This window comes from Oenanthe melanoleuca, chromosome 15, assembly GCF_029582105.1.
Source record: "Oenanthe melanoleuca isolate GR-GAL-2019-014 chromosome 15, OMel1.0, whole genome shotgun sequence".
NCBI lineage: Eukaryota > Metazoa > Chordata > Aves > Passeriformes > Muscicapidae > Oenanthe > Oenanthe melanoleuca.
Genome location: NC_079349.1, coordinates 10926330 through 10947715, shown reverse-complemented (window position 1 = coordinate 10947715; position 21386 = coordinate 10926330). Strand labels below are relative to the sequence as shown.

At 40.4% G+C, this 21386-nt stretch overlaps 1 protein-coding gene across 2 annotated transcripts in view; it reads left to right on the top strand.

Moving 5' to 3' along the window:
- Positions 1–21254, top strand: part of RSPH14 (radial spoke head 14 homolog) — a 77936-nt gene extending 56682 nt beyond the window's left edge. The window contains exons 5-8 of one of the 2 annotated variants that reach the window (XM_056504423.1): positions 12991–13216; positions 14163–14299; positions 15291–15587; positions 15687–21254. In XM_056504423.1, coding sequence (XP_056360398.1) covers positions 12991–13216; positions 14163–14299; positions 15291–15550 — 623 coding nt within the window. In that variant the 3' untranslated portion in view covers positions 15551–15587; positions 15687–21254. Of the gene's footprint in view, positions 1–12990; positions 13217–14162; positions 14300–15290 lie in introns of both variants that reach the window. The other variant, XM_056504422.1, reaches the window with a different exon arrangement.
- The last annotated feature ends 132 nt before the right edge of the window (positions 21255–21386 follow it).

Genomic DNA, 21386 nt, shown 5'->3' with positions numbered 1-21386 from the left:
CTCTTTGGCGGCTCGTACGCCCCGCTGCACTCCCACGTTACATAACGCGCGGCTCCAGACGTGCCGCGGGCTCTGCCTCTGCACAACTGCATCCGCACCCCAGGCCGCTCCGCGGGGCCGCGCTCGCTGCAGCGCGCCAGCGCCCGGCTCTGGCAGCAGCGCGACTTCTAGCACTGCTTTCACAATGCGTGTGAAACCAGTCACATACATGCTGGAATGATACGGGCAAGGGTAAAGGGAGAAAAAACAGTTTCTTTAGTTACATGGAATTTATCTACTGTTTGCTTTCCTCTTCTACCATCACTCAGTTGCTCTCAGTACTGGGCATATAATTTTTTCTGATTTTCCCTTTCCGCCTTTTGCATTTGTGTATGTGCAATTTACTACAGTTTTGTTTTTTAATTAACGACGAGTATAATTTTCTTTTTATCTCATTAATGGATTTACCCAATTTCTATTTTACATTTTTCCCAGTGTCTTTTTCCTTTTGGCTACATTACTAGTTGCATTGTTGAATCTGCAGCCCTGATCAACTAGCTGATTTCTCCCTACACTGCTAATTTCATAAGCTTGATTTGTTACTGATACACTTCTGCTGGAGATAGGAAGAGACACACACACAGACGGGATGCAGGCATTTTTTCCCACAATAAGTCTAACATAATACAAAACAGAAAGCATCTGATTCCTGTAAATGATATCACTTCCAGTACTGATATTATCAGCAGAGCCATAGCATTGATGAGTTATAATAATGAAATTATTTCATGTAAAAATCAGTATAGAATCATGTAGAGAAAATTTTCCTGTCATGAGGAATCTTAGATGTTGTTCACATTGAAAGAGTTTGCCAGTACATCTAGACTGGCAAATTTGTTCTAGTAGAATCTGTAAGAAAAGAAATGTCATATATATAACTTGCAATCTTCTCTCACAAAACAGTAATATTCAAATAATAATTTTTACCTGCTTTAATAAAAATATTTTTACAGTCCCATTTTGAAATTTTAGCTTTCAATATGCATGCACAAACATCTCAGTGCATTTATAAGATGAGATAGTGGTCAATTTTAAGTGTTTTGCTTTTCATATATACTCTTTACTTGCAAGTGCATAAACCCCTGATATAGTTATGTTGGCAAGGGAATAGAATAAAAAAAATATATCTGTGGTAACTGAGTAGTCTAGATAATAGAATAAAAGAACAATAAAAAGGTGTACAGGTTTAATCTGCAATTCCATAAAGAATAAGTAGTTACTATAGAAACTGTCACATTACATGTATCTTTAGTATAGTACTTGATATGTGAGAAAAGGCATCTTCCACACACTAACCAACTGTGGCAGAAATAAAGCACCAACCAGCAGCATCCTGGCTAGGGCGATCATCGTTTGCACGCTGTCTACAGAGAGAGCAATTTTAGGTATTTTCATTTCTATAAGTAAACACCTGCTTTCCTCCAGCTTCGAGGGAGGCACCAGAGCATGGATCAAATGTTGGCAGTGAAAAAATTACAAATATGCAATAGCTGAGTAATGGGGCAGGTCTGAGAAGTTTAGGGGCTATTATTTTAATACCACGGTATGGAAGCTTGCTGTTGATTAATGGCAGAGTTAAAAACCAACTTGCCTGAAAAATGCCTCAGCAGATATGTCTAAGTTTTCTTCAGTCTTACCTTGTCCTGCATCCAGAAATTCTCAGTTAGGGCCTTTCAGCATGTATTGATTACATGTAGCTAAGGTCCCACAGGTATTAAAAGAGAAATAAGTCTCCAAATAGCCTGGACAGGTGATTAAATGCCAAAGTCAAATAGCACAGAAATTCAGGTCCTCAGCCCAGGACTCTGAATGTTGTGCTTTGCAAATAGATAGGCTGAACACATAGAAATAACTATAGAAAGTAAATAGTTTGTGTGGAAATATAGAGTAATTTTAGAAACCTGTGGCAATCTGACTGGATTTCCATTTCCTCTTCTATGTCAGGGAGGTCACCTTTTTCCCTGCACCAGAGCAGGCTTGAGTTTAAAGGGAGCAGTTTGACTGTTGAGGTGCAGCATCCAAGAAACAACTCCTGGGCCCATTGGCTGCCCGAGTTTCACTCAATTTGCCAATGCTATTCATTAACCAAAAGCCAAAGCCTTGCCTGTTTACTGCTGCTTACTGCTGGATCAATCAAAATAGATGCATTCATACATGTTTATTTTGAAGACAATAGTGCTAAAACAAAAAATGTTCTCTTCAGTGGAAAATCCCATAGGGATTTTTCTAATCAATTACCCTTTATTATACCATGACAACATGAAAATATTTATATGCACACATGCAATGTTCTTGGTGAATGTACATCTCCAAATGATAGAGGGTAAATTGAGAGGCCACATCTGGCCTGTAATAAAAATATAATAAAAGACATTTTGTATTTCATTCAATCTTCTACCAAACACTCTCTTTTTAACAAGCAATTGTAGATCTGGGTTAGATATTTATAGACAGGTCTGTGATTCTCTCAGCATGAAGAACTGAACAGAACATTTAAAGGAGAATAAGAAGGCTGTATTTTTATTTTTAACAATTTTTCTCACGTGGAAGAGCATAAAATAGCATCATGTACAGATGATTGGGATCTGATATTTATATCTATCTCATATATTGTTGCTTTGTATCAGTGACTGTGAGATGGTGGGGGAAAAATCATGAATGCACCTTCTATCAGGTGGTACCAGCCTGACCTCATTTGGCTTCATCATTTAGGATGAAAATTCACTTTCTACCAGGACTTCACCCTTTTATCTTCTCTCACCCTGCAGGTAACTGAGGGTTTTGCTTAATATCAGCAGTTTACTCTTCCTATGAGAGCAAATCATGAGAGACATTTGAAAATGTGAACCCAGACAATGCATTACATCTAATATCACAATCAACTAAAAAAGAATTTCTTTAAAAAGAAAACAACAACCAATCCCTACAAATGTTGAGTGCTTTACATCCTTCACTGTTCTAGTATGTACCTACTGTGTTTGCAGCTCGTTGTTTCAGCTGCTGCATCAGCAGTTGCTGCTGAAGGCAAGTTGAGAAAAAACAAGCTTTAAATCCAGCAGCTTGGGGAGACCTGCTCTCCCAAGCCCTGGAAGATACCTTGACTTTTGGATGCAGGAAACTTTCCACAGCAGTCCTTGCTTAGCCTCAGCTTTGGGTGGATCCATGCATTCCTATTCCTTCAGAGCCTCCATGGGAAGAAAACTACAGTGATACTGTGAAATAAAATAAAGGAACATAGTTCTTTGCTAAGAGCCCTTCAAGACTGCATTATTATGTTATTTTAAAAAAGGGTGAATTCAAATATTCTTTGCTAATTTTTCATTATTAAGGGCAAAGGAATGGGGAAAAAGCAAACCAAAATCCCTCAAGCGTTAACCCAAATTGGGCATCACTTAGTGAAGTATACAACAAAGGATCTGTGAATGTTGAACAGAAAAAAATCACTTGAGATCAAAATACAGAGATCTTTGGGGATTACACCCAGGAGATGCAATTAGAGAGTGTCAGGAAATTTTTGAAACCAAACCTTTTAAAACAAATTGTACCAGCTTCAGATCTTCTGTTAAAGTGGTCATAGCAACAGGTTGTTGGTTATTCTTAGGGTACCCTCTTCCCTCCTGAAATCTTCCTGGTTGGGGGTTTTCCACTTCATCAGAATGCTTAAATTTTCACTGAGGAGTGCCTTGGAAGTAGGTCTCTCCCACTTGAGGGCATAGGTAGGCATTTAGTGGGGTTTTAAAATTCTTTGTAATAACAAACAAACAAACAAACAAAAAGAATTTTATTGATTTCAAATATATTTAGTTTTGCTACTTATCTTCTTACCAGCTGAAGAAGTATCATATTGGGCCCTCAGAAGAATTATCTATATTTTAATACATACTGAGAAAAAAATGTTTTAATTGGACTTCACATTTTCTTGTATCCTTTAAACAGTATAACTCCACTTCATGTAAGAACCACAATTTCATCAGGCACTGTTATTTATCTGTTCTACAACCTCCTTGTGTCTGATTAAGAGAAGCTATTTGGTAGTTAAAAAAAGATTTTTTTTTTTTTTTTTTTTTTTTTTTTTTTTTTTTTTTTTTTTTTTTTTTTTTGAGAACACAAAGGTAATTCTGGGAAGCTATAGAAAAAAAACTGGGAGCATCCAGGTAGCTTTACTATGGGGACTTCAAATGCCAGTCCAGTTCTTATAAAATCTGGAATATTGCAGTCAGGACGCAGTAATTGGTTTAGTCAATTGTTCACTTATTCAATGTCAGGCTCTCGAGTGGTTTTGCATCTACATAAACTCTAAGAGTTTCCCATCTATCTACCTACCTACTTGTAAAGTACAAAGTAGACACAGAAAGTGTGTTCTCTGTTTCTGTTTAACAGTGTTTTGAATCCTCTGTATATAATGTTCTTATAGATAAGCACATTAAGTAGTACTGTTGAAGTGCCTGTGCTTAATCTGGCATGTTTGCAGAAGCTAGACCTAATATTTTAGTCCAGGTTAAGTAACAGCTTCACATTGCTGTTGTGCCCAGCATTTACTGGGGAGGTACTTCAAAAAACAAATCATCCTCAAAGCAGCCCACATCTTGGCAGGCTTGTATTCAATTAGGGTTTTTGGATTTTTCACTGCTTGAAATAAAATATAGGCTAAAAGACACTGGAAAGCACTACTGGAGAGCCTCAGTCAGAACAGAATGGAATTTTCATTGAGTAGCAGAGAGCAGTTTTCCTTAAGAACATGGCTTGCCGTGGAAAACATGGAATCTGCAAGGTAGCAGGTCTGAGTGGAGAGGGGAGGCTCAATCTGCTTTTCCACCCAGCTCCACTCATGTCGTGCAGCCATCTGGGCCTGTGGTTCCAATCAAGATGTGTTTCTTCTGCTCTCATTTCAAACAAAATTGCCAAGCAAGAGCATCTGAAGCAGAAAAGGATTTCACCCACCTGTAGTACTGTATTCTTTTTTTCAGGAGCTTTTATCAGTCCTCACCAGTCAATTGTGCTCATCTTGGCACCAGTGGAAGCAGTGTGAACTGTAGGATAAAATTGCCTTATTGCAGCTTTGCCAGCAGGCCTGACCAGCAAATAGAAGCAGTGGATTTGTCAGGGCTATGATTTCTCCAGTTACTTTGAAATTTCTATTAGGTAATTTTTAAAATAACTAACATAACATAACATAACATAACATAACATAACATAACATAACATAACAACATAACACAACACACATAACATAACATTTAAAACACTTATGACATATAACATATATAACACATAACATATGGCATATGACATATAACGTAACATGTGCCCCACCCTTCTAACAATGGAGAAAATATAAAAAAGAAGTGCTTACACAATGAGACTGAATTCATGTTCCCATTAATTTCTTCCTGTTGTCTTCTACCATTTGCAGTCTTTCAGTCTGTTCAGTTTTCAATCTGTGCAATGATTCATATCTTCAAAGCAAGTTTATATTAATTTTCAGGACAAAATTCTTCTGAATCTGGCACAATTAATTCTAGATATTTGGTTGCTTTAAGCCTCTCATTTTTAATGTTTGATAGTAATATAATCAAATCTCTATAGGAAATGCTCTCACTCATATGCCTCTGTTTCTGATAGATTCCCATTTAGTTGTGTTATGGAAGTTCAGAGAATACTTTCTCCATCTTAATGACATATTTTTCCTAAGGAACAAAACTGAAAAAATGTTCTTAAATGCCTGAGCATGTGTGGGGTTAATTCACTGGTTACAGAATGTGAGCCTTGAAGATAACCAAGATGGTCTAATGGTCACATGGCTGTGTAATGACATTTTGTAATTCAGAATTCCATTGCACAGGCATAACTTCCAGGTATAGAAATTTAAGATAGTTGTGAAAACTGTTTCTTGAACTTAATTCATGTTTCTTTAATTATTTGGCCCCCTGCCCCAAAAGAGGAAAGATTTATTTTTCTTTCAACCTGTTTTCTCAGAAGAAGTTCTGAAAACTTGCATTGCTCTCACATTATAGGCTTTAATACAGTTTGACTTAAAAGTTTAAAACTCTTTTTATTAGTGTAAAATGGCTCTGAGTGGTTTCTCAGCTGTTCAACTGACTTGCCTGAAACAAATGTTTGCCTCCCTCCTCCCCATGCACTCCTTCCACCCCAGCCAGCCAGCCAATGATGTCTGAAGGAAATGAGCTCTCAGACATCTTTACAGACCTCTGTGACAAGGCAGACCTTTCTCCACAGGAACCTCTAAAAATTGGTACAATGGAAGTAATAACCATATGAATGCTTGTCAAACTGATAATGTCATGTTCACCTAACAGCATCAATTTTTCTGTGACTGAAACTTGTCAGAGGAATTGTTAACACTTGATGTACATGCTTGGTATAAAGTACAAAATCAAATATTTAAGTCAGTGTTTGTGGACATGTCCAGGTTCTCTTCTGAACATTTTCTGTCAGGCACAGTTAAGTTCTGTGAGTGCTGTATGTCTCAGTGGGTACTTGTGGAAGCTGAAATTTAAGAGTCTCTTATGGTTAGAGGCTGCACTGGTCCCTCTTAGTCTCATCTGGGAGCTACATGTGTCCATTACTTACCAGCAGAAAAAAAGGACTGATTCTGCCTTGGAAAATCTAAAATGGGATAGCTTCAGTGGCTGAGGCTCAGCTTTTTGGGAGTACTTATCTTAAGGCTTTCATTTTCTCTACAGTTATTGATCTGAGGACTTTGGCACAAGTAGTGCACATGTCAGATTGTTTTTCTTCCATCATGTATTTTGGCAAAGACTTCCATGCAGAGGAAATTAATAAATTTCAGGTGACCTTTCCTTCTTCATCTAAAAGAAAAAAATCCCAACCCTTTGGGTGAAATTTTACCATTTTTTCCCTTTGATTTTTATTACTTTTTTAAAAATTATATTTTGTCAGAGAAATAAAATCCAAGCATTTTCCCAATTTGTGTGATCAATCTGCATGGAAGATCAGTGAAATGCATGCTGTGTGTGTGCACATGCCTTCACATATTTGGGTATATAGGATGAGTGTGAGGATCTATAGATGAAGTTACAAATTTAGAAAACACATAGAAATTTACTTAAAAGGGAGTTGCAAGAAGCTGGAGTTCAGAAGGGCTGAATAAAACCCCTGCAAAAGATAGCACAGCTTATCCTCCAATTACAGGCAAACTCTCAGTAATTAGAGCTAGGAAAAAAAATTATTTTGCCTTCATTTTGATTGTTTGCTTTCAGTAAAAAAAGAAAAAGTTTTTTCATTTTGGAGACTGCTTTCAGATTCCATATGAACGAGCAGCAATCCACAGTTTCTGGATTATGCATTGTTACAACAGAGAACACATTTCATTATTTCCACCTTTGTGTTCTGGGGGATTTCCACTGAAGGATCTGACCCTGCCATCAGTCAGAATGAGGGGACTTGTCTTGGTCAGTTATTGACCTTGGACTGTAGATAATTCTTGTACAAAAACAGAATCTATTTTGGAAAATTTCTGTGTGAAATACAAATCTATTCTGTCTAATTCATCCCCAGAGTTTTTAGAGATGTGATAAAATACATCATGTAGACTAAAAAGTTTTAATTCTTTAGACACTATTCCTCTTTTAATTGGCCATGAGTGATTTAAATAGTTAAACCCACTCCTTTCAAGCAGGTGGTCACAGGCAGTCTTAATTACTATCAAAATGACAATTTTTTTTAATAACCTGTTTCTTAGATTTCTAAATTATATCAGAGAAGGTAATGCAGTTCAGCCATAGTTCCTATGCTAATTTTTTTCAGTGCTCTGATATTACAATTGCACACACTCTAAAGCAAAGTTTCTAAAAACAAAAGCAAGATATGCAGGAATCTCTTCCATTCTTTACTGAGGCTTAGGAACCTCTTGTTTATCAGACCAATCTTTCCTGTTCCTTGTTAATGCTGGAAACATTTTGGGTTTTTAAATCTTTCCCAGAGGCAGTTACATTATGTGTTCCTGCAAGGTTCTGCTGACTTTTTAATATTTTTATAACCTTAATTTCTGTCACATCTTTCATTCAGACAGCATCCCAAAATCCTGAGTATTGGAAAAATTCTCAGTGGCTTCAAAAGCAGATCACATAATGCTTTTATAAAGCTTATAAAGTTTTATAATGCTCTTGTATTTTTAATGAGAATCTGACAGACACTGCTGTTGAGGTTGTGATTTTGTACCTGGTGAATCCCTGGGGCTCTCATAAGATAAATGCATCCAGCCAATGCTTCCATTTGAAATGGTTTGATACAGAATTGTTTACTATTTCTAGTCTGATTCAATCTCTGCAGTGTTTTCCTCAGTTCTCTTAATATCCCAGTAGCTCTTCAGTTCATGTAAACAGAGACTTCCCACCCCTCAGTTCTTTCAGATAAGAGATAGCCTCTGTCTCTAGGCACAGTTATCCTTTGGGACACTGCTGTTTGTTCCTGTTAAATTGTCATGGAAAGACAGAGAACTATTCTTGCAAAGAAGAGGAAAATATTCTGATTTTCAAAGATGTCGAGAGAATTCTCCTCTTCAGGTAGAAGGCTTGGTGAAGCTGGTGGGTTCTTGGGAGGTGAGCTGTAGTTCATTGAATGTGGTCTGTCTCCTGCTCCAAACTCACCAGAAAATTCAGCCCAGTTTTATAGTATTTCTAGTATTTTGTTGAATCTACTCCCTGACATAGCCATAATGCTGGAAGCACTGAGAATCAAAATGCTGAATCTTAACATTAAATAAGCTACTACAAGGTTCTCAAACTGTGCTCTTGTGACAGGTGACTCAGAGATCTTCCCAGAATAAATTATATTTTTTCCATTTAAACAGTAGTGAGCAAGGAGTCGTTAAGGAAGGTTGCAGGGGCAGCCATCCCCTTGCTCATCTTGTCAGTCAAGGTATCACTCTTGGCACAAAAGGAGCATCACCTGAGCACTGTGTTTGCCTGTCTATGTATGGTGGCACTCACAAGGGTCATAAACCCTTTCTTCCCTCTGAAAGTCATAAACTGTTGCAGGGTAAGCAAGAGAGCTGCTGCTCTGGGAGTTTTGTCAGGATCGCTTGGCTCCTCAGTCAGTGAGCTCTCCCAGGGCTGCCCTGCTGGCTGTGATGCCAACCAGCAGATTCCTTTCCCATGGCTCTGCTCTGCTTTTCCTCTGTGCCTCTTCCTAAGCACAAATGCCTTTCAAATAGTTGTGTGACCAACACAGAGAGACATCCAAGGTGCCAACAAAGATTCATATTCTAGAGAATCTGTGTTTCCATATTATTTTTCTATGTTCTGTTACACCAGTCATCACTTTGTGGCCATGCATGAGGCACATGCTTCAGACCAGACCATTTTGAGTTGAAAACCAGCATTTTTAAGGAAAAGGATTTGCAATGTGATTTATGTAATTGAAAATCAAAACAAAACACCACTGTTACATACTGTAACATCTTTGTCTTCTACAAAATTTAACTTGTTTACATGCCCTGCAGCCATACTGAGAGAATATAATAAATGGCAGCTCCTCTTTGGGCCTATTTGAAAAAAAAAAATCAGGAAAGGGACGATGAGAGAGGCCAGAGACTTATGAGAAGGAAGAGATGAGTGCTCAGATAAAATGCAGCCCAAGGGAAGATTACAAGTTCTCAGAAAAACAGATCAATAATGACGTTAACTATGCAGCTGCAAATGCAACTATTTGTATTTTGAAAACATTTTTCCCAACTACTTCACTGCACCCAGGGAATCTAGAACACACTCTGCAATAGCCAAATCCCCTTTGGAAGGGCAGTATTTTAGTGAAAAAGTCAATACCCTGAGGATGCTACTGTATTTTCAGTACAGGATTACTCAAAAGCCCAGCTCACCTTCCCCTCCTATTGCTCCCTCACTAAGACTCAATGATCTGAGACTGCTCTCACTTACAAGTGACTCCCAAACAACTTGCCACAGATTTTGTCTCCTCCCTTTTCCCTCCCTAGACCTTTCAACCTGTGGTTCCCCTGGGAAAGTCATGACGAATTTCCACGTGGAAATTTCAGTCTCAGTGTTAGGTAGTCTCTTTTTGTTGTTGTGGATGGCCTTTCCTCTCCACCCTCTTTCTCTTCACCACATTGAGACTTTTGACAAGGTCAAACAATTCATCTTTGTTTCTATATTTATATCTGGGAAGCTCCCTCAAGTAGCACGACAGCATTTGAGCTCAGGCAGCTTGACAAAAACAGTAGACAAGAAAGCTCCTGGTACAGAGACCTGGCCTGGTAAAACAAAATCAATTTTAAAAAATTAGAACATCTCAAGTGTTCAGACAAAATGAGCACCAGCAGCCCCAGTATAAATACTGCTCAATGGCTGCACAAAATCAAAGCTGTTCTAGACAACGCTGTTATCTCAGCAGCTTATGGATGCAGATACAAAATGGATTTGTTGGGTTTCACACCCAGAACTGCAGTAAAGGCCAACACCAAAAGAAGACATGAAGTGCAATGAATGAGGGATGACTGAGGCAAAGAAAGTCAATAAACATTAACTGGAAGGAATAAAGCTAAGGGCCAGTGAGAGCAGCCCTGCCTGGATGAATGTATTGGTGGAATACATTAAAGCTCATTGAAACATCCAGACACAAAGAAGTGAAACCTGAATGCTGGTTATTGTTCCTGGCTGTGTGATGATAAAGTGATCAAGAGAATTGTGAGAACTTAGCAAGGAAGTCCTGAAAAAGAGGGGATTGCAGGAAAGTGAAAATAAAATTTAAGGTGACAGCTCAAAAAATGGCTAGTAAGAATTTGAAAGCATGTACAAAAAATAGGAAAGAGTCAAGTAGATCTCCCAGCACAAGGGAGGGAGAGGGAATGCTACTGCAGCAGTTGTTACAGACAGATGGAAAGTTAAGTTAAATCCAGTGGTTTCTCTGGGCTCAAACCAGAGTGTGTCTGCACTGTGAAAGGAGGGTTTGCTTATGGATTGTCCCAAGAAACACTGGAATCCTCATGAGTTAAAGCTACACACAGGTGCTTGAGACAAGCAGTGTGAGCTTAACTGTGTTACCTCCAATTTATTACTCTTCCTCTGAAACTGTACCTCCCAAACTGAGATTCTGTACTGATTTCCACAGCAACCCAGAATTTAAAAGTACATGTGGTGACTGTGAGAAGTCTGAGGATCCCAATTTCATGCACTCAGGCCACACAGTTTCTGTTCATGAAGAGCTTTGTTAGGAGTTTAAAAAGCTGCATTTGCAAAATCTTGTATTTCACAGGCCATTTCAAAAGACTTGAGAACTGTGGCTAAAGGAATTCTGAATATAATCTAACTGCTTTAGTCTGCTTCACTGGGAGCAGTTCACTAGTGAGTTCCATACTGCCTGGCATTCCATAAGGCATGGAGAATTCCCACACATATTCCTGCTGTTGTCTGCCCTGTCAAAACCTTTCTATACCTATAATGTACAATCCAAAGTTCAGCAATCCTTGTCAACAGGGTTGATGCAGGTGATGAACAAGTTGGGCCAGGGACCCTCCAAGAGAGTCCTTTGCCAGTGCAGTAGTGCAGGTGTCCTTTATCCTTCTGCAGGGACAGTATAAATGGGCTGGAGTTACTCTTTGACAAATTTCTTTTGTTCCTCCAGGGAACAATATAGGCTTGGTTGGGTTTTTTTCTCTGTGAAAGACTCCCCTGTGTAGTGACACACAGAGACACAGCTTCAAAGAACATAATTTCACTTTCCTTTCCTGCTTTGCCTTTCTGGCACAAGGAGAAATCCTTGTTTGAAAAATACTATTAGCCTTCAAAGTGGATTGTCTTGGAACCGGTTTTCCTTATTTATTTGAATTCTCACAGAAACTGCCCTCCAAATGTAGCACAGGTAGTAGAGCTGTAATATCAACCCAAGGCATTTCTTTGCTTTGGCATTGTAATGTGGATCCTAATAAGTCAGTTATTCAGTGTTAGCAAAGCCTCAGAAATATGTACAACAGAATAGCCTCTAGATTAGAATCCTGTTTTTCACCCAATTATCAAGGTGATGGATTTCTTCTATGCACTACCAAGGGTCATTAAAAATCTCTTTCCCACTTGTCTCTGCTGTGGAGATTCATTTGACAATACCTTGATGACTCTTATCCACAAAACTTCCTTATCTAACCATATATGAATCACTTTGAAAGGAGCCACATTTCTCATAGCAACCAAAAAAACAGCCTTAGCAACAAGGCAAGCTGGAGAATTTTGTTTTCACATAGTTACTTGTGGACAGTACGTTCTGCTTTCCCCTGGCATTGCTGTTGCAGTGTTGACTTAGTAAAGGGTAAGAAATGGTACAAATCAGACTCTTGCTCATAGCAAAGACATCACTTGCAGGGCAAGTTATGATCCCTCTGCCTTTGATGTTATATTTTAGGAGCCAGTGCAAGAGTACTGACTGCTGGAAGGTCCAGAATTTAAATTTTTGCCTTGACAGAACTACTACAAAGAAATGTGTGAGGAAGCTGACAGTTCCCAAAATCCTGACTTCCCCCCCACTAGAAACCACCATGGAGAATCAAAGATTGAGCTCTAAAGGCCAACATCTCTGCCTCTCTTAGCATGTGATGTTGAGAACAGTTAGAAGAAGAAGGTGCCTTTGTAATACATATATATTTCCTATATTTTCCTTGCAAGGATAATTTTGGGAGAAATATTATAGAGAAACTATAGAAAACATCAAACCAATTGTCATGTTGGTTATTACCTGGTCTTGATTCCTTTAGAGGACTTTTGGGGAAGTTTCCCAAAGAAACAATGCTAAGATGATATTTATAAAGAGGCCAGTTTTGGGGTAACTTCCATCTCTCAATCCCACTTCTCTGTAAGAAAATTAGTTCCCACATGTATTTTGGTCCTGTGAAGAAATTCCAGGTGCAGGTAGCAATAGTGACTGCACTCAGCTCTCATCCCCATTCCTTCCCTGTCCCCTCTGCAGGGGCTGGTGGTGTCCTGAGGGCTGGCTTGATTCCCTCCCTGGTCCTGAAGTTGAAGACAGAGTTGGATGAGATCCAGGAGCTAATCCTTGATACACTCTCCAACTGCCTCCGTGTGGAGGTTTCTGAAGCCCTGGCAGCTGGTGCCCTTACTGTGCTGAAGGAAAAGCTCTCACACCCCTCTGCAGCCATCAGGAGCAAAGCAGCCTGGGTGCTCTTGGAAATCAGGTAAAGAAATCTCTCTAATGCTTAAGTCCAAGAAAGAACTAATTCCAAGAGTAAATAAATGCCATTCATTTACAGCTGTGTTCCACTACACACTGAAGCTGCCACATTTCATATGTAAAGCACTATCAGCCTGAATGCACACATGGTAAAACAAAATGGGACACATGGGGCATAAAAAATTCCTAACTGCTATAAATCACTGAAGAAAGCAGATGCTGATCAGTCATTCCTTCTCCTTCTGTTTGTTTTCAGTATTGGCAGTGGAATCAGGATTTGTTTTCCTGGTACAGCACTGTTAGGAAAAAAATTTTGCATGAAAAATCTTGTAGAAAGACAATTCTGACCACCATGGAGGTAGGGAGAATCTCCCTTATGTTTTTGGAAAAGTGCTCTCTCTCTCGGAATATCAGAAGTTCTTGTGGTTGAAGACAAATAGTTTTCTGCCACAGGCTGCCACATAGGTCAGCGATGGATCAGAAAAAGCAATCTTAATATTAAACTTTTTTATCAGAAAATGGATGAAAGAAATAACTTAAGTCCACTGTACTGCAATCAGAAAATATAATAAGAGCTACATTCTAGGTCCCTGCAATGGCTGGGCCACACTAGGTATTCTCCTCATTAGACAGCCTGGAAAGAAAGAGAGAAAAGTTATCTGGGAGAAGAATTCATTTCAGCCCTCTGATTCAGCAGGTTTTAAAATCTTTAGAGGCTTCCCCAGCCAGATTTGTAACTCTGTTGCAGCACCCTTAATCCTCCATCTTGTTAAGTGCAGCTGCCCATCAGTGTCAGTGCACAGGACGCTGTTTTAAAAACCCAGCCCAGCAGTGACAGGTGTGACAGTGCTGGTGGCACCGCGGCTGCGCTCCAGGCGTGCCCAGAGGCGGGGGGGCTGCACGGGCAGCAGGCACATCGTGGAAGCATCTTAACCTTCTTCTCTCCACAGTTCTCATGCTGAGGGGAAAGTCGCCGTGTGCAAAGAGGGGGTGATTCCTGTGCTGGTGAGCCTGCTGGAGGACACCGAGCCCGAAGTTCAAGTTAACTCAACAGGAGCGCTGATGTTTGCTATTGTCACACCTCAGGGTGAGAGACACAGGCAATTCTCTTGGGGTACCTCCTGGAAATGCAATTCTAGGGCAACTAAGTAACAAAACATTTGGCCCCCCACATTCCCCAAGTCCTCAGTTTCTGACAGTGTTAATGCTCGTCCAGAAACTGAGAGTGGGACATTTCTTTATAAGTGTCTGTAGCAGCTATTGTTGCTTCCTCACAGTGCCTAGGGAAGACAGGATATTTCACATTTTATTCCCCTAAGTAGGTCAAGAAGTCATTTATCTACCTCACCTGTATCATTTCCCTCCAGAGGGGGAACATTTTCCATTCAAGTCCAGACCACACAGAGATCCACAAACCTGGAGCTACACTGAATCACCAGTGCTCAGCAGAGGAGCGCTGCTCTCTGGAAACGTTCTGGGATTAGAGGCAGCTCTTCTCTCACAGCTGGGGGAGCAATGAATATTAATAAGGTCTGTATCTCTCTCTCTCCCAAGTAACTTACATGATACAGAAAATACTAACTGCTAAATTTCCAGTGTGATGAATGAGTAATTAGACATAAAAGACTCAATAACAGCAGTTGTGTTCCAATCCTCCTCTGCAAACCTTCCTCGGGCTTCTAAAGACAACTCAGGAGTGGATCTCGGTCTTTGAAGTGTTTTTAAAAACGAGAGACTGGAGGATGTTCTTAAGGGCATCTAACACACTCCACTCCTCACCCCCCTCCAAAACATAGTTTATTCTATCATTCGGTGCCTCATATATTTTTTGATAATTTGTTGCAAATTAAATACTAATGTGCAAGGCAGATGAAGTTAACCGTGAAAGATCTTTTTTCCTTAAAAATAAACAGCTGCGAGCCAACCTCGATTTCTGAAAGAAAAGCATGTTCTGCCTCTGCACTGCACCTCCAGGGCTGCACCGAGCTGTAGCCGGGCGGGGAATGGAACGTGTCCGTCCAAAAGGATGATGCTTAGATGTCATAACACAATTTCAAAGCCAGTTTATTTCCCTGCAGGGAGATCCTCAGCCATGGGTGCTGAAGCCATTCCGCCTTTACTGGCGCTGGTTGCTGAGGAAACCAGCAAAGCGCGTTTGAATGCGATCAAAACCCTCACGCTGCTGGCGGAGCTGCCGGAGGGCCGCGAGACGCTGCTGGGTCACAGGGACGCGTTCCAGCGGTGTCTGCTCCACCGCAGCGAGGCCGTGCAGAGAGCTGCCGAAATCGCCATCGCCGTCATCGACTGGAAACCCTCCTGCAGCCGCGATCTTTCCTAGAGATCTATTGCCCTCTGTTGTTGTCTGCCTGTAAAAGGTACATGCTTATATGAGACTTTCAACACCAGAAGTCTCTTTCTCACTTACTCTGGGTCGGTTTCTCCTGGAAAGTCATTTGGCAACATCTCTATTGCAGGTTACAAGCAGAAAAATGGAGAAGAAATGTTAAGTGTGGAGTTCTCCACTAGGAGTTATAGCCCAAGTTACCAAGATTTTCCTATGATACAACACAACAATCCTTTTTGGTTTTGTTTTCTTCATAATGTTCTCTCCTTTTTTTTTTTTTTTTTTTTTTTTTTTTTGAAAGCTCAGCCTATTAAACACTAATCAATAATTAATTATATTAGAAAGATTCACAATCAACCCCTCCAGCAGTCTTGCCTGCACTGACAAATTGATCTAACATCAAGAATTTACATGAATTTTTCTGAAAATATTTTTTGAACATGGGATTAAGACCAAAGTCAGAAAGCCTTTACTAGGGTATCCCTTGGTAAAGCCGTGTTGGGGCCTCTCCAATTCCAATTCCTAATTGGAATTGCTTATAATAGGGAATAAAAGCACCTCAGGGTTTGAGCTGAAGGGCAGTGGAAGTGGTGGGAAGTTTCAGTAGCATTTTATTCTCTGGGAGTTCAAGGCTGTTGTTACAGACATGTTGCAAACTTCTGTCTGCAGTTACAAGAGTGCAATTTAAGAGGCTTCAGTAGGAGGCCTGGGCAGAGAAAATACCTAAATGAGCAGGACAGCCCTGGCCATTGTCAGCCACCAAGGAAGATGTGACAGAGCAGCTGGAGCAGCTTCACAGCAAGTCCCATTTGTTTTCACTTGTGTTTTGTTCCCACATAGGAACTTTATACCCAGAGTTGTAGCTACAAAGAAGCTGCATCAGCTCTATAAAAGGGGTTATTTGTCAGGGCTGCTTTTCCATTCAAACCCACAGTCACACTGCAAACTGCATTTCCCTTATACACACTATAAACTCTTCCTGTAGGAGTGATTACAGTTAAAATGTTTCTCTTCCATAATGTAACCGAAGGGTGAATTTCCTCTCCTATAAAGATGTGATTTAAGAGTATTGAGTCAGTTGGATTCATTCCCTCCAGGCAGGATCTTGGAGGAACTCTGCCTTTTAAACACATAAGGCACTCATACAAGATACATATTGATGCCAGAGTGCATCCAGCTCAGTAAGAGCAGCCAGGCTGCTTTAATAACATGCTAAAGGAGTAAAGCAGCACAGTGTAGGCTCAGCTGCTCTTACAGGACTGCAGGCAAATCTGGTAACAATCATTATTTTACCCAGGTCCAACCTTGGCACAGCCTTCCCTGATAATTCAGGTATCACCTTTCAGTGAGCTCCCAAAATAATTAGCTGGTTCAGATGCAGAAATAAGACCATCCACACTGAACTGCTCTGATGAGAAGAAACTGACTTGGACCTTACGTACTGCATTCCAAGTATCTACCTTATCAATGCTTTAAAGACAATATAAACTGTTCCCCAAAATCCTCTACATTGATCAGTGTTCTCAGCTTACACACACACTACAGAAAAGGAGCAAAGCCTCAGGTGAACTCTGAGATATGGACACTACTGGGGGCCTCCCACATGTCAGCTTTTGTCTCAGCAATTCTTTGGCACTGTTACACCTGACAACATGAAACCATCACACTCCAAAGACGACAGGAATTCCCTTGGGCTGTACTGACCATATGCTGCCTCTGCAAATGCCAGAATTTAAAGTCTGCATACAGAAAGCCATGAACCACTGTTATTTGGGGTTTTATATTTACAAAGCTGCATTATTGACAAAAAGGTTGCAGATATAATAATCAAAAGTCCCATGCTGTGCTAAGGGCTAATTCCCTGCTTTGGGATGAGAGACAAGAGTCCCCATTTCATGAGGCTGGGAATTAATTAGCACTGTAGGTGTCAATAAAACAATTGGCTGGATCAAAGGAACAGCTGATGAACACTTTCCCTGGACTGACTTAGCTTTCAGTCAGGAATACTCCATAATAAAGCTGCCACAGACTTGGTCACAAAAAAGCTGAAGGTCTTTCCAAATCACTTCATACACATTATAAATATTTAAATTAACATCTCAGGATGTGGCACCTCACACCCTAATTAAACTCACAAAGGAAATGCTGTGTGTGCAGCAAGTCTCTGGTTTTAGCACTGTGCCCTCCCCAGTGCTCTGTGCTCCAATGGCTTTAGCACCAAGGCAGATTTTTAACATCAATGAAATCAATTTGCCTTTTTAGCTTGAAGCCAACAATTATTAAGGCCCAGATATAATTAATGTAGTCCCAGGTCAATACTGGAATTAATGCAGTTAAACTCTACACAGATTGAGTTTTCAAACCAGTTGCCCAGCAATCCTCAGCAGCACCAGAAGGCAAGACAGCTGCATCCATGGGAAACAAGACTTCCCTGTGGAGTCTTGTGTCCCACCCAGGCAGAGGTCACATTGAATTTTTTCTAACAGTTTCCAGAAGGTTAAGAATGTTATGGCTTTTTGTTCTTGCAACTACAGACTCATTTCCCCTGTCCCTATGTGCTTTCAGAAGGCTGAGGAGTAGAAACCATTCTGTCCTGCTCTGGAAAATGGCAGGTTTTAATTCCATCTCTTCTTGTTTCAAAGCAGGGAGTATACTAACTTCCCACCACTACATTTTCTATTTAAAAATAAAAATCATATAGTGAGAGATTTGTTAAAGGACAAGATAATCTGGGAAAGTCAGATTTGGCTAATGACATTAAACTAGAAGGGCAGAGACAGCTACACACAAAGCTAATATGCTCAAAGCACAGGACCTATTTTTAACAAGACAAAGTTGAATTTGAATGAATAAAACCCATTTTAACAATTTGTTTTAGCGTACCTTGCATATAAACTACATTTTAAAAGTTATAGGATCCAATACTGTAAACAATAATACTGCACAGAGTGACAAAAAACTCACACCTCAGCTTAAAGCTCTTCAGGTACCTTCAGAAAAGCAGGGGAGGTGCTGACCCAGGCAAGCACAGCTGCTCTGGCCTCAACTCTGCCAGGTGAGGAGAGGGTGGGCTCAGGAACTCAAGGGGAATTATTCTTTCTCACAGCTGCCCATGATAGATGGCAAGAAGGAATGTTCCTCAGGAGGCACAAAGAAGAAACCTATTTTATTAATAATAAGGATGATAACTTGAGGCACTGCTTACACTGTCTTGCATCAGAACAACTGGTAGAAACTGGAGTGAGTGAAGTTTTGCTCTGTCCTTTAGGTTTTCCAGCACAGGCCTACAGTACACACTCCATGTGAAAATGCCACAACTCTCCAAATAAAACCACGGGCTTTTTGCATTTCTCCTCTCTTTAAGCAGTGTACTGCCTGCTGTTGTTAAATCTGGGACTACAGATTCTCAGTTTAGCACAAGGGAAGGGCTCTGATTGCTGCTCCCTTCCTTCTCTGTGGGTTCTCTGCTCCCCCAGAGACCACTGTGCAGGGCACAGACACTTGCACTGGCACATAAGACTATTAAACAAGTTAAAGCAGCCAGCAGCTTTCCTGAGAGCAGCTTTGCTGTTCCCCACAGCCTCTGCCCAAACCCTTTTCTGTGCAGTCTGTCCCCAGAAATGTCAGCTCTGAAGTCCTCTGACTCAACACTTCAAACCAATGAGCTCAAGTACCCCTCAAATACAAAGGCTGACAATACACAGATTTATTGTTTACCTTTGCTCCTCATTTTTATGCTGGCTTTTACTTTATAGGAGCACTCCTGGTTTTACCAATACAGGAAGGTCAGGGAATTGAGTCCCCTGGCAATTCCAGCTGGGCTCCAATCACCACAATTTCCTTCACCTGAGGGGCTCAGCCTTATGCCATGGCCTCATTCACCATGACCAGACAGTCTGCTGAAAACCAAACCATGGCTGCTGCAGATTTATTCCAAGCCAAGTCACAGACCTTCCCTCCCCTAGCATTTCAGTGCATGAGGTTTTTCAATAATGAAAAAGGAATGAATCCAAATTTTGAGTTCTAAGAACGGTATGTTCTCATCATCATTACTAAACATTTGTGAGATACTTGGGTACATTTTTGTGGGTGATACAGACTAATTAAATGAACAGTGATTACCCCTTTTCAGGATTTTTCCTAAGAAATATGCAACATTTCTTATATGGAAGATTTTGTTTAGTGTGTGTTCTTTACAGAGCAGTGTCACAATTTGCTAATAGTGCTACTAAGTGCATATTTTATTTTAATTTAATTTATTAAAATAATTTTGTATATCTAAAGTCCACTAAAATAAGCTTTAACCATGCATCTCACCTGGCAGGGTAAGCTGGGATGCCTCAAGACCCCCTGAAACAGAGCTGTGTTATGCTGCACATGCCATGCAGGTACTCTGTGCTGTGAGCCAGATTTATCTGGAGTCTCACCACTAACCAGAAGTATTTCAAATGTATAGTCAGACACAGGGGAAAAGGGGAATGATCACAGTTCCCATCTCTCTGACAATGCCCAGAAGAGTGTAAGCTACTGCTTTTATCTGAGTGTCCTCAACAACAGGGCATGGATAGAGCACCCCTGAAAACTGAAGAAAAGTTTTTTTCATCCTTAAAGTTGTGAATGCAATAGCTACCAACCTCAGTTGGCATTTAATGTTAGCTAAACATTACAATTTTATCAACTGTTCACAATATAAAGCAATTTTTCTTTGAAGTTCTACAAAATTACCAGAGCCAAGAGTAGTTGTCAAACTTTATATAAACATTTGAGTTCTTCCCTCCACAACATCCACCTTCAGACCAGACAGACCAGACTGAAATCAGGTTGCTGAGGACATACAGTGAATATCCCTGGGAAACTGTGGGTTAGATTTTCAAAACTCTGTAGTTCTGAGGGGGAAAATCATGTAATGATGCCTGATTAACCAGGAGGTCATCCAAAGGCTGCTCAGACTGCCAGGAAATCACTTGTGTTTTTTGTCTTTATCCAAATAGCTTGTTTTTCATCCATTACTATTACCCAGAGCAAAAACCTAGACACCAAATTAAGTTTCTCTGTCTTCCATTGTATTGCATAAAAATCCCATCACTTTGTAGACACCAAATGCTTTAAAATATAAAATTCCTTTAATACATACAAGTCTTTATAGCTCATTAAATGCAATTAATTCCATGGTCTTTAAAATACTCTATCACTGTGTTAAGGTTTGCACTGGTATTTCTGAAGTATTGACTTGATCTGGCCTATGCAAAGGACCCTGCAGGGATTATGCTGAATAGCATCAATTCTACTGAAGAGCAGCAATTCTGCTGGAATCCAGAGAATTCAGGGTTAGATCCAAATGAAGCAAAGATCCTGCCAGGAGATTAGGGGGTGCTGAAAGCCCAGGAGGCAGAGCAGGGAGCTGTGGCACGTGCAGGGGTTGCTCTGCCCTCCCCTTCAGCTGCCAGCGCTGCCAGCACTGTGGCAGAGCCTCGGGAATGCTCTGGGACAGCACAGTGCCACCAAAAAGTGCAAAAAGGAGCAGGAATGGTGGCACTGCCTGCCTGAGCAACCAGCATCTTTTCCTACACTTGACTCCCCAGGAAGCTGAATGAGATGAAAAGAGGATCTATTGCTTTTTGCTTTGAAGTGTTAAATCTGTGTTTTCCTGTGTCCCCAGCTGGTACCAAACTTACCGAGTGGAGACAATCAGCCTGGTTTAGTGATATCCCACAGCTGTGACTATTCTCCTTGCTGAACTGCTAACTCATGCTGCCATGCAGCAGGAATCCTATTTCTCAATGAAATCTTTAGAGGAAAGATTTATAGCTTTGCAGAAAAGCAGTACAGA